Source organism: Geotrypetes seraphini, chromosome 19, assembly GCF_902459505.1.
Source record: "Geotrypetes seraphini chromosome 19, aGeoSer1.1, whole genome shotgun sequence".
NCBI lineage: Eukaryota > Metazoa > Chordata > Amphibia > Gymnophiona > Dermophiidae > Geotrypetes > Geotrypetes seraphini.
In genome coordinates, this window is record NC_047102.1 from 32,717,706 (window position 1) to 32,731,889 (window position 14,184).

Genomic DNA, 14,184 nt, shown 5'->3' on the forward strand with positions numbered 1-14,184 from the left:
CTGCACGACTTACAAAACTTTGAATGATTTATTTTGTTTTAATGTCAGTTTATAAATATGTGTGTTGGTGACTAACTAGGGTAGACATATTGGTACATTCCAGAAAAAATATCAAAAGCAACTGAATGCCTTTCCTCTTTCCCCAAAGAAGCTTTCCATTTTCATTTCTCTGGTTTCTGTGTTTGATTTTTATGCTTTCAGACAAAAGTAATGTTGGAAAGAATGAAATAAAATGGCTTCAGTAAGAATGGCTTTAGCGCATAGGAAAGACCTGCATAAGGGCATGCTAAGGCTACTTTTTTAACTACAGCTTAATAAAAGGACTCCTAACGGCCTCTTTTACAAAGACGGCCCCAAAGCCCATAGAGATTTAAAGGGCTTCGCGCCATAAATGAACTAGTATGGTGACCATACTTCTTTATTCAAAATTGTATTCTATTCTGAAAAGCCCACTCTAATCTCTAATCAGATTCTAGGTGGATAACAATATGAAAAAAAAAATACATCTAGGCAGATAACAGTATTTAAAAATCAAACATCAAAGTTCTCAGCAAATTTACAATAGATCAATTAAAGTAATTTTGAAAGATATAATATGAAGAAAGTATTATCCATGATATGTGAAGAAGTGCCCAGTTCACACCTGGGCAAGAGGCCACCATTAACATCATCTGAATTAGGTTGCAACACCCTAGGGTTAGCATTAGAGGTTTCATCAAAGATGGTAACCTAGATGATGCAAAGATGGATATCATCCTACAATAAAGCATTTCTTTAGGGTCTGTTTATTATTAAATTATTACCTCTGTTATCTGACATGGCTTCAATTTCTGTGGAGAAAAAAACAAAACATTGAGATACAGTATTAACAAATAAAGGGTAAAAAATAAAGCATTCTGTACAGAGGTTCTCAGCCAGTAACAATTGGGCTTGTGAAGCAAAACCTCAACATTAATTTAGTTATATTTTAAATAAAAGTCTCCAGGAGGACAAATAATACATGCAACACTTAATACTGTATAATTCTATACAAATTGGATGAAATACAAGGGATCTTCAAAAGGTTTTGGCACTTTTATTTTTTTTTACAATCAAACAATTTTTTATTGATGCAAAAAAAAAAAAAAAAAACCCAAATATAATCACCAATAGCAAATTTGTAACATCAGAAGACAGAATAATACAGAAATATTGACATTGCAAGAATGAAAATACAATAGTACATAATATAAAAACATCCCTACCCCCCCCCACTCCCCACAACCTCAATAGATGTGAACATTAAAGAGATTATACCATGACTACAAAAAATAAATAACTCTTCGGCAAGCCCAACAGAGGAATAACCCAGAGGAACATTATAACACACAGGACCCTGGATTATTATGAACCCCAGTGAAACCCTATCTTAGACTATTAATTCCTGGCCCTCCCAAACCCTCGCCCACCTACCCAACCCCCTCCCCCCAGTCATGCAGCGAAAAAGAAAGAGAGAGAAGCATGAAGGTGTGTAATCCTACCAGTTAGTAGGATGCCAAAACACTCCCTTGAATGTTTAAATTACACTTAACCATCTGTTTGTCCCTATCTCTTTCATTCTAATTCACTTGAACCTGGGATCTTCTATGTTCACCACCCTGGATGACCACAGCCCAGAGTAAGGGGAGGTCCTGTATAGTAAAAAGCAGGGGATAGAGAAAGAAATACCTTTAAAATTTGTTATGCATCCTGGATCTCTCATAGAACTACAAGAAAACAAGAAAATAAAAGGAAAAATATTATTTTATCATGTTATTGCTTATTATCTTAACCACAAATAGAGAGAGCATATTCTTAGAAACATGATGGCAGATAAAGGCCAAATGACCCTCCAGTCTGCCCATCCGAAGCATCAACTCCTCTCCCCAACAGATCCCTTGTGCCTGTCCCACACTTTCTTGAATTCAGACACAGTCTTTATCTCCATCACCACTACTGGGAGACTTTCCACACATCTACCACCCTATCACTTCTTAACCTCAACTTATGACCTCTCAATTTGAAGCTTCCTTTCAAATAAAAGAGACTCACCTTATGCACATTTATGCCACATAGTTATTTAAACGTCTCTATCATATCTCCCCTCTCTTGCCTATCCTCAAAAGTATACATATTGAGATCTTTAAGTCTGTTCCCATATATCTTATGATGAAGACCACCAACCATTTTAGTAGCCTTTCTCTGGACTGACTCCATCCTGTTTATATCTTTTTGATGTTGCAGTTTCCAGAGTTGTATACAATATTGTAAATGAGGAGCATCAATACCTCCTTTTTCCTATTGGTCATACCTCTCCCTATGAACCCTAGAATTCTTCTAGCTTTTGCCATCGATTGATTCAGGAAGGAAAAATATTCAAATGGGGACGATCGGAGGCACGCCCCCATCCGAGGACATGGACCGCTAGGTAGCGATCCCCACGCATGCACAGACCATCTACTTTGCCCATAGATGGTCTACGCATGCGTTTGCTGCCCATTTTTTCTGGGGGGAGGGGTTTACTGGCTCCGACTCCTGCTCTCCCAGGGAAGGGTGATCCCCGGCAGCAGCAGCCTCTTCCCGTTCCTGACTTGACAAAAGTGCAGACTGTATCGGTGCTCAAGTTCACTGCCCCAGCGATTCCCTGATGCATGATGAGCCACACCTAACTTTTTTTTAAAGCAGGCATAATTATTGACCCTCCTACTCTCTGCTGCCCTTCCCTGCAGTGCAGCCCCGTTTTAAATCCACGGCATAAATCACGGGTTCGCAGTGCAGGGAAGGGCGACAGAGAGCAGGAGAGTTGGGGCGGCAAGAGTAAGGTAAGGGCTAGCCTCTGGTGCTGTTCTGGGAAGGAGAGGCAGCAGAGGGAAAAGAGCAGGGCACTTTTGATGGGGCAGAGAGCAGTTTTTTACACAAGCGACTGGTCCTCACCAGTCGCTTGTTTTTTGATCAGCCAGCCAGTCGGTGTGTCAGGAAAAAGTGTAGTGAATCCGCATCCTTCCTGCTTTGCTTGCCGTTTCCCCTCATTTGAATGCAAGGATTGGGATTGGATCGGTACACAGGTTAGTGAATCAGGGTCGGATGGAAATCGGGTTGCAAAGGGCTCACAAACTGATCGGTACACCCATTCTCCACACACAGATCGCAAAATGACTGCAGGACTACCTCAGCACTTCTCAAGATACACCCTTTTAAGTAGTGGTAAGCCCATGCTAATTAATACCACAGGAGCCCTTAGTAAGGCACCTGTAAGCATTCCGGGAGAACAGTTTAGGTGGTGCAGGGCGGAGTCACATTGTCATCTTATTCTTAAAAAATTCCACACATGAGGAGTAGCCTAGTGGTTAGTGCAATGGCCAGGGGAACTGGGTTTGATTCCCACATCAACTCCTTGTGACCCTGGGCAAATCACTTAATCCTCCATTGCCCCAGGTACAAAATAAGGACCTGTAAATAATATGTAAACCACTTTGATTGTAGTCCCATTCCCTTTCTGAATACATGCACATGTTGTAATACTGCCTGAAACTACCTCAACTAAATAGAGCAGCTACACACATTTGAAATGAGCACCTCATTTTCGCAAACAGTATTATCAGTGTCGAGACATGTTGAATATGTAGCTCTATATCTGACCAGGAAATCAAGCAGTTGTAGCCTACTCATATGAGGGGCCTTACATTTTCTCTTTTATTTTCCAAAGACATGAGGATGCAATACAGCAGCACCTTGGAGTGGGACAGGAATTTCAGGAAACCATTTGTAGAACTATTACTATCCTTGCAAACCTAGTGGTAAGCACAATTTTCTATGAATATATAAGTAAAAGGGATGGTTTGCTAATACTAAACCTTTCCACTTGAAACTATAAATGTCTCAGGCTGGCTAAGATACTGAAGGCTTTAAATCAGAAGTGATGGGGCAGAGTAATCAAAGCCCCCAGATGAGTATAAACCCTCAGGTAAGTAAATACCTTTACACGGATGGGAAAAGGGGACAATGTCTGGAAAACAGTATATATTAATGCTTGAAGAATGGGAAACAATATTCTGGCTCTAGAAGCTGTGCTGGAAGAAGAGGGGTTGGATATAGTGGCAATCACGGAGATGTGATTCATGGAGAACCATGACTGGGATATAATTATACTGGGCTATAATCTGTTCAGGAAAGACAGGGTAGGAAGAAAAGGAGGCCATACAATTGCAGAATCTGTAGGGCAAGGAAGAGGCACTGTGGATCAATTTGGAAAGAGGGAATGGTAAATATACAGGCCTCCTCCCTATTGCAGGGCCATCTAGAAGTAGGGAGATCCTGGATTCTCTACAAGGAGAACTGTTCCAGCAGTTGGTAATGGAACCCATGTGGGATGGGGTCATACTGTACTTAGTGCTTACAAACAGGGAAAGTGTTTCCAATATTACAGTGGGTGATTATCTGGCATCCAGTGATCACTGCAAGGCATGGTTTAATATTAAGATGGGCATGGTTTAATATAGAGAGGGCTCATTCAAAAGTAAAGGTTCTAGACTTTAAAAAATAACTTTGTTCGGATGGGGGATTACATCAAGGAATTGTCTGGATGGGAAGGAGTAGAAATGCAGTGGGCAAAACTGATGGGCCCCAAAGTGACAGGCTGGATCAAGAACTGGTTGAGTGAAAGACGACAGAGGGTAATGGAGATCGCTCTGAGCAAAGGGATGTTACCAGTGGTGTTCTTGGGCCTGTTCTTTTTAACATTTTCATAAGCAATATTGCTGAAGGGCTGACAGGTAAAATTTGCCTCTTTGCGGATGATACCAAAATCTGCAATAGAGTAGACACCCTGGATAGGTTGAATAGCATGAAGAAAGACTTAGAGAACTTGAAGAATGGTCTGAAATTTGGTAGCTAAAATTTAATGCAAGCTCATGCATTTGGGTTGCAAAAACCCGAAGGAACAGTACAGTTTAGGGGGTGAAGGACTTATGTGCATGACAGAAGAGTGGGACTTGGATGTGATTGTATGTGATGATCTTAAGTGGCCAAACAGGTTGAAAAGGTGGCGGCAAAAGTTAAAGGATGCTAGGGTGAATGGAAAGAGATATGGCCAGTAGGAAAAAGGAGGTATTGATGCCCCAGTATGACTCTGGTGAGACTTCATTTAGAATATTGTGTATAATTCTGGAGACCACACCTTCAAAAAGATATAAAAAGGATGTAGTTGGTCTAGAGGAAGGCTACTAAAATGGTGTGTGGTCTTCATCATAAGGCGTATGGGGGCAGACTTCAAGATCACAATAGGTATACTTTAGAGGAAAGGCGGGAGAGGGTAGATATGATAGAGATGTTTAAATATCTACGTGGCATAAATGTGCATGAGTCAAGTCTCTTTCTTTTGAAAAGAAGCTCTGGAATAAAAGGGCATAGGATGAAGTTAAGAGGTGATAGGCTCAGGAGTACCTAAGGAAATACCTTTTTACAGAAAGAGTGGTAGATGAGTGGAACAATCTCCTGGAGGAAGTAGTGGAGACAGAGACGGTGTCTGAATTCAAGAAGGCGTGAGGTAGGCATGTTGGATGTCTTAGAGAGAGAAAGAGATAACGGTTAGTATGGATGAGCAGACTGGATGGGTCATTTGACCTTTATCTGCCATCATGTTTCTATGTTTCCATATTAGACAGTTAAGTGGAAAGGGTAAAGGGACAGTGGTCAGCCCACTTATAAGGAGGTTTCACAGGCATGGCTTTGCTGGATCTGGCATATTAGGATATATCCTGAATGTTGTAACTGCAATATTTTCAAAGATAAATTACTTTAGGTAAGAAGATAGATGATTTCTCAAGTCCAAAACAGCCTACCATGGAGTACAGTTCTGTCTGGAGACACATCTTAAGGTGATCTCGTCAAAATATGGCAGATCAGCAGGGCACAAGGGGTAGCAACCTGTAGGAACAAGACTTTGTCAGTTCACAATACTGTACTTCCATCAATATATACCTACTTACATATTTTTATAGCCTATCTATATTCATGGTTACACAACAGGTTTGGATGAACTATGATTACAGTATATAGCCATTCAAACTTTACGCTGCCGTGAGTTCCCGTTGTAGTTGGTTTCATTATCAGCACTAGGATGACCTATAAGAACATAAGAATAGCCTTACTGGGTCAGACCAATGGTCCATCAAACCCAGTAGCCCGTTCTCACAGTAGCCAATCCAGGTTACTATTACCTGGCCAAAACCCAAGGTGTAGCAATATTCCATGCTATCGATACAGGGCAAGCAGTGGCGTCCCCCATGTCTTTCTCAATAACAGACTATGGACTTTTCCTCCAGAAACTTGTCCAAACCTTTCTTAAAAACAGCTACGCTATCCTCTCTTACCACATAACTTTGGCAACGTGTTCTAGAGCTTAACTATTCTCTGAGTGAAAAAAAATTTCCTCCAATTGATTTTAAAAGTATTTCCCTGTAACTTTGAGTGTCCCCTAGTCTTTCTAATTTTTGACAGAGTGAAAAATCGATCCACTTGTCCCCCTTCTACTCCATTCAAGATTTTGTAGACTTCAATCATAACTCCCCTCAGCCGCCTTTTTTCCAAGCTGAAGAGCCCTAACCGTTTAAGTCTTTCCTCATATGAGAGGAGTTCCATCCCCTTTACCATCTTGGTCGCTCTTCTTTGAACCTTTTCTAGCGCCACTATATCTTTCTTAAGATAAGGAGACCAGAATTGAATGCAATACTCCAAATGAGGTTGCACTATGGAGCGATACAGGGGCATTATAACATTCTTATCCCCACAAGCCTAGAGTACACAAAGGCTCAACTTCATGCCAAACAAATGCCATTAGCACAAGACCTGACAGAGAACTTCCATGTTTCGCTGGAGCTGAGTCAGGGATCTTGTCTCAGCAATAAGAAGCTGGTATCATCACACAAAGGCAGAAACTGCAAGAAACACAGTGCACACAGAATGGCGTTGGGGATTCAAGACACCAGCGGCCATCAGCAAGAAGAACTGTAGAGAACTCCGCCCACATTCTTAAACAGCCAATCCACTGCCTCTAGCACAAACCAATCAAAAGAAGGCATATCATTCAACTCGCACATTCAAGCCCAAGGGCTCCACTTGTGGGGATATTCGGCAGCAACAGCAGCGTTCTACAGCAGCTAAGTATCTGTTGTGTTTGTGGCAATCTTTGCCTTTGAGTACACGCTACTGATTACTAACTGTGCCTGTGGACATAGTTTGAGTGGCCAATCCATCACAATGCTGGCCACTCCCACGTCCAAATAGTCTTGTTCTGGACATTTGGGACAGATTAATTTTTGGTCGTAAATGTAGTATAAATATAGATATACTGGCGGTCTGGATGATCAAGGGCCTGGATGTCCAAATAGATGATTTTCAGCAAAAAAAAATATTCTAGACGTATTTTTCTAGAATGGACATTTTACCACTGCCGACTTTAGGCATCTAGCACCATACGTCCAAATCGGACTTAAACGTTTCTTTTGATTATGCCCCTCCATGTGTATAAGCTATGTATAGCAGCTGATGTTAGAATATTAAGTGGTAGCCATTGTCTGGATTCTGCTCCTGAATATCTAGATCTTTTTGCCCATATTGGCTATGAATATCGGGTTGGGGTGGGGGAACAGGGTATGATAAATAACAGGAAGGTACATTAATATGACATGCCATGAGAAATGCCAACAACATTTCCAGGGTATTTCATATCATTTGTAGCCCCTTAAGACAGAGAAGAAAACAACATTTCATGTTTTTTTCCTGTGTCATAAATGATGTGCATAGTTAGGAAAAAGTATGCATGTTTCATGAACTATTGCAAAATAGTACACACTCTTCCTATAGAGCGCACATTAGTTATGACACTATCCGCCATTTTGGAGACATTGGACCATTGCGATATTCAACCTGCAGAAGGCAGCTCAGTGACCTCCTGCAGGCCTCTTGATCCTGAAAATTCAATGCTGGGTCCATATCCAGCCACCGGCATTGAATTTCCCATTTAAAGTTCAATACCATGGACTTAAATGGCCAAGCCGATATTCAGTAGCTGGCCGGCTAAGGCTCCATGGCCATAGATAAACCAGTTTTTTTTGTGGGTCTGTCTGGCCCCATGCCGTAGCTGGCCAGCCACATGACATAGCCATTCAACAGCCTAGTTGGCAATCTAGATATTCAGTGGGAGATAGCTGGCTATTTCCTACTAAATATCACAGATAGCCTGCTAAGTACCGCTGAATATCGACCAGATTGACCTTCAGCGTTTCACTTTGAATTCTCCACATGATATACAATTAAGACACTCTGGTTTTTCCAGAACGAAGGCCACAGTGCTGAACTTCCGAAAAGGAACTTACAAAGGGATGAGACTCATGGTAGGGAAGAAGATTGAGAAGAGGATAAGCACTGTAAAAACGCTAGAGCAAGCTTGGTCCCTTTTTAAGGACACAGTCACCGAGGTGCAAAATCTATATATACCGCGTATCAACAAAAGATCCAAGCGGAAAAAGAACAAAGAACCAGCGTGGCTCACTGTAGAGGTAGAGGTGAAGGAAGCGATCAGAGACAAAAAAAACTTCATTTAAGGAATGGAAAAGGTCAAAAACGGATAAAAACTGGAATAAGCACAAACAGCATCAATGCAAGTGCCACAAGGCGGTAAAAGGGGCTAAAAGAGACGAGGAAAAAATAGCCACGGAGGCAAAAAACTTCAAGCCGTTCATTCGATATATTAAGGGGAAACGACCCGCGAAGGAGGCGGTGAGACCGCTGGATGACCATGGCATAACAGACAAACTGAACACATTTTTTGCGTCTGTATTTACCAAAGAGGATCTACACAGCAAACCATCAGGCTATATGGAGGAAACGAAGATGGGAAACTGACAGGGTTGACGGTCAGTCTACAAGAGGTATGCAGGCAGATTGATAGGCTTAAGAGCGATAAATCCCCGGGACCGGATGGCATCCATCCGAGGGTCATCAAGGAACTGAAAGGGACTACAGCCAAACTGCTTCAACTAATAGCCAAGCTGTCGATCAAATCGGGAAAGATTCCAGAAGACTGGAAAATGGCGAATGTTACGCCGATCTTCAAAAAAGGTTCGAGGGGAGATCCGGGAAACTACAGACCGGTGAGTCTGACCTCGGTACCGGGAAAGATGTTAGAGGCGCTTGACGAACACGTTTTAATGAGGACCAGCCAGCAGGGTTTCAGCAAAGACAGATCTTACCTGACGAACTTGCTGCACTTCTTTGAGGGAGTAAACAAACGGATAGGCAAGGGCGACCCGGTCGACATTGTATATCTGGATTTTCAGAAGGCGTTCGACAAGGTTCCACATGAACGACTACTTCGGAAAATTGCAAGCCATGGAATCGAGGGTGAAATACTCACATGGATTAAAAACTGGCTGGAGCATAGGAAACAGAGAGTGGGGATAAATGGACAATACTTGGACTGGAAGAGCGGCACCAGTGCTCTTCAACATTTTTATAAACAATCTGGACATTGGTATGACGAGTGAGGTGATTAAGTTTGCGGATGATACAAAGTTATTCAGAGTAGTGAAGACACAAGGGAATTGCGAAGATCTACAAAGTGACATGATCAAGCTCGAGAAATGGGCAGCAACATGGCAAATGAGGTTCAATGTAGATAAGTGCAAAGTGATGCATGTCGGTAACAAAAATCTCATGCACGAATACAGGATGTCCGGGGCGGTACTTGGAGAGACCTCCCAAGAAAGGGACTTGGGAGTTCTGATCAACAAGTTGATGAAGTCGTCTGCACAATGTGCTGCGGCGGCAAAAAGGGCAAACAGAATGCTAGGAATGATAAAGAAGGGGATCACGAACAGATTGGAGAAGGTTATCATGCCATTGTACCGGGCAATGGTGCATCCTCACCTGGAGTACTGCGTCCAGCACTGGTCGCCGTACATGAAGATAGACACGGTACTACTCGAAAGGGTCCAGAGAAGAGCGACTAAAATGGTTAAGGGGCTGGAGGAGTTGCCGTACAGTGAGAGATTAGAAAAACTGGGCCTCTTCTCCCTTGAAAAGAGGAGACAGAGAGGAAACATGATCAAAACATTCAAAATACTGAAGGGAATAGACTTAGTAGATAATGATAGACTGTTCACACTCTCCAAGGCAGGGAGAATGAGAGGGCACTCTCTAAAGTTGAAAGGGGATAGATTCTGTACAAACTTAAGGAAGTTCTTCTTCACACAGAGAGTGGTGGAGAGCTGGAGCGCTCTTCCGGAGTCTGTTGTAGGGGAAAACACCCTCCAGAGTTTCAAGACTAAACTGGACAAGTTCCTGCTAAACTGGGACATACACAGTGAAGCTGAACTCATTTTAGAGCACTGGTCTTTGACCCGGGGGCCGCCGTGTGAGTGGACTGCTGGGCACGATGGACCACTGGTCTGACCCAGCAGCGGCAATTTTTATGTTCTTATAGCAGTGGTCTAGTATTTTGGATTGCTATAAAAGATTTCAGACTAAACTGGTTGACCCCCTGACACAGGCGTTTGACACCAAAACTTGGCCTGTGTTAGGTCCATCAGTAAACCACTTTTGATTATCCCACACTTGATGGCCCTTGGTGCTCTTTTCATTTTGACTTTGTTATGTGTGCTTTGACCATCCCCAAACAAAAAAATAATGTTATAAACAGAACAAAACATAAATTCCTGTAAATGAGACAAGGAACTACTACTGTGTTGGATGATTAGGGGGTGAGGGGTTCCCATCTCGTTGTTGTGACATTGTAATGTGTTCTATTCACCAATAAAAAGATTTTTAAAATGGCTATAGACCCCTACTATATAAATAAAGAAACCGACCTTCTAGTCTGGGTAACCATTCTGAGCACTTATTAGTTGGATTCCGACAAGTTCTCAAGCAGGGAACTCCACAGGCTTTATAATGCCACCTATAATCATTTCTAGTCAAGTTGCTGTATTCACAGTATATTGCTAAAGAGAAACATAGATACAAAGAAAACAAAAATTACTCTATTGTATTTTTACTTTTTCAAAATGTTTTGGAGAGCAGAGTGGCTTCTGTATTTAAAAAAAATGATGTAGAGACTCAGCTTTCTTTTTTTTATTGAAATCTATAATTAATTAACAAGCAATCAAGCAAACAACAAAAGGTTCAGCCAGAAAATAAGATAATATAGGGAATTCAGATTCCATATGAATATAAGGAAACAAATATTATCCCATTGGAATCCCCAATAACTTTAAAGGTTTTTCTTTTTCTTTTCTCTGCCTGCTGAGGCACTCGTATGTTGTGGAGCATTCTGACTGTTTGAATCTTGGTTTTGTTTGTGTTGTAACCAAGCTGAACATTTTGGTTTTTGTTTCTCACCATTCCTAATTACCTTGTTGCGACACCAATCCCTATGCCTTCCATTGACTGCATAACCCTAATGATAAATTATGTTTTTCCAATAGGGCTAATGGCATACTTCTCTGACAGTAATGAAAAAAAAAAAGATAGAATCAATGATCTAATTATGCAAAAAGGAACAATACAGCTAATGAACTAATGCAGCATAATACCAATATACATGCTCACAGAATGAACTAAAATTTGCAAACACCTGAAAACCAAATAAAAATTGCACAGGATTAAGAGTGTTATGAAACAATTATTAAAGGAGGACAAATGCAAAAAATTGGGGTAAATAGCCAAAACTAAGTACCAGCAATGCTGAGTGAAAAGAAAAACTATTGTTTGCAAACCATAGACAAAACAAACTGAAGGGCCCTTGGCAGTATTAATGGGGCATAACGTTTAACAGCTGGATCTGGAAAGGCCCATCGGTCTCTTTCCTTCCCAAAATCCCCTACCTTAGGTAACCATAAATAAAGACACACAACTACAACTTGGAAAAATAGAGTTGCAGCTCTGTTTATTATAACAACAAAATAACATCGAATTTTAAGCTACAACACAACTACATATAAACAGCTTTTTGGCCTCCATGACCCCGCTCCTGTCAGCAAGGGTCAGGGGGGCCGCTTCCAAACCAGCTGCCCTCAAGCTGCTCATCTCTGGATGAGCCCCGGCTTTTGGTAGCTCGAACCCCGCCTACAACTCCTGAGCTCCCAAGCCGGGAACCAACTACCCCACAAAGGGAGGGAGGGCGGGAAAGCCACCACTGAGGACAGGAAGAGACCCGACACTCGGCAGTTGCAGCTAAATAGACCCGCCCACAGCGTCCTGCCGCTAACCAATCCCGTATTTGTTTTTCTAGATATAACAAATGTAATCTTTGCCCTTCTTTCCTCCCATTTCAAGTCTGTCTTGTCTTAAATTGGATGTTAATGAATTTTAATTTGTATCTCTATAATTTTATCTCTCTTTTACTTGTGTACATCGCTTTGTAAACAGATTCAGCGATACATCAAATATTAATAAACCTTGAACCTTGAATCCTACAGCCATAATCTCGGCAGGACGCATTCTAACCTATGCTAACTCCCCATTTAACCCTTAGCCCTCCTCCCTCCCCCTCGAGAGCCAATCCCGACGGGTCAACACGAGGGCCTTCCAGCCCTGAGTTACTAACGCCCGTTGAGACTAGCTCTCGGGCTAACTTTTAAGAAGATCTAATCCAGGGCTCATTTGATGACATCATCCACTTATGGAGACTGAATATCTTGCTTGTGCGACTTCTATAGGTGGAAATCTGTCTCAAGCAGGAAGCCCTGTCTCATTACAATAAAGCTTCATAGCCCTAGTTTCTGCCCATCTGGATCTTCTCAGTGACTGCTTTTTAGTCCTCAACTGCAATATTCTCTCTTCTTGCATCACAAGCAAGGACTGGCAGACTGTGTGATGCTCTTTCTGAGACATGGACATATGGATTAAAAATGAAGCTTCCTGAAGGTGAGAAGTAAGACCAGGGGTAGGCAATTCCAGTCCTTGAGAGCCACAGGCAGGTCAGGTTTTCAGGATATCCACAATGAATATGTAGGAGACGGATTTGCATGCACTGCAAATCTAGCTCATGCATATTTATTGTGGAGATCCTGAAAACCAGAATTGCCTACCCCTTAGCTAGACAGTGATCCAGCTTTTGACACTCATCCATCACCCTCTAGAACTTCCTGGTTTTTCATAGGACACAAACAATACTCACGGCAAAAGTTATGCAGTCTCCAGTGGATACATATCTGCGCTTCATTGCAGGCTGCAGCATAGACAGCTATAGCAGTACACAGGCATTCAATGTCATCGGTGGTCTCACAGGTACATGTGTCCCACAAACAAGTATGGTAGTAAGAAACTGGATTAACCTTTAGGAGTACAAAACAGACAGGTGTACATATTTATACATTATCCAATCAGCTACTCTGATTTTTCTAATAGTGTTTAATATTGCTCTTTTTCGATTTATACAGACAACACAGTACAGATGTAATGCTACAATGCAATCAGAATCAAAACGAGATAACACATGACTTAAATAAATCTTGCTTGTGCTCTTATTGGGTTTTCTCCCTATCTGTTCTGTTTCTCATGCCCAGAATGGTGTCCAAATTGAGTCATGCACATTTTGTTCATGTCTTTTAATGGTCAGTTGCTGAAGTATTGTAATTTCTGCCACTTTGCTTATACTTGGAGGCTCAACTTACACAAGGTTTTGTGGAAGAGCAATCATTAACTTAGCCCTGGCACCTAATCTGTCAGTTAACCTACTAGTTCTTACTGGAAAGAGCACCTATTATATAGCCCCAGGAGATAAATGCTTGTCCATAGAGTGAAATTATGTTGCATATCTTAGAGATTTGTGGGCCAGTTACTGTATATCTAAAGATTTTATCCAAACTGTAGAACCAAAAGTGCTTGTGTTGCTAAATTTAGAGAAAAAGAAGTATAAGATACATCCTATAAAAGTAGCTTATATATACCTATAGATAGAGAGAGATTGAGATTTTTTTTATACCTGCTATAATTGGTTCCATTCATAGTAGCCCAAATTTTTCTGGGTCCCACTTATGCATTATAGACAGAGTGGTAACATTTTCACCCAGGTTGTTTCTGATACAAGTGCACAGAAAGGAAAGTTTTTCCCAAAGCCCAAAGAACTGTTGAGACAGGCTGGTAAAAAGCCCAGCGACACCCAAT

The 14,184-nt window shown here is 41.6% G+C and overlaps 2 protein-coding genes across 2 annotated transcripts in view; both read right to left on the reverse strand.

Annotated features, from left to right (window-relative positions):
- Positions 1 to 14,184, reverse strand: part of LOC117352133 — a 1,164,809-nt gene that overhangs the window by 375,325 nt on the left and 775,300 nt on the right. The gene's annotated exons all lie outside the window — the stretch shown is intronic.
- Positions 1 to 14,184, reverse strand: part of LOC117352124 (mucin-2-like) — an 87,251-nt gene that overhangs the window by 1,858 nt on the left and 71,209 nt on the right. Inside the window, exons 16-20 of the mRNA XM_033928268.1 lie at positions 13,196 to 13,352; positions 10,887 to 11,018; positions 5,859 to 5,943; positions 1,708 to 1,745; positions 804 to 830 (exon numbers count right to left, since the gene is read on the reverse strand). Of these exons, the coding sequence (XP_033784159.1) occupies positions 804 to 830; positions 1,708 to 1,745; positions 5,859 to 5,943; positions 10,887 to 11,018; positions 13,196 to 13,352 (439 nt within the window). The remainder of the gene's footprint in view (positions 1 to 803; positions 831 to 1,707; positions 1,746 to 5,858; positions 5,944 to 10,886; positions 11,019 to 13,195; positions 13,353 to 14,184) is intronic.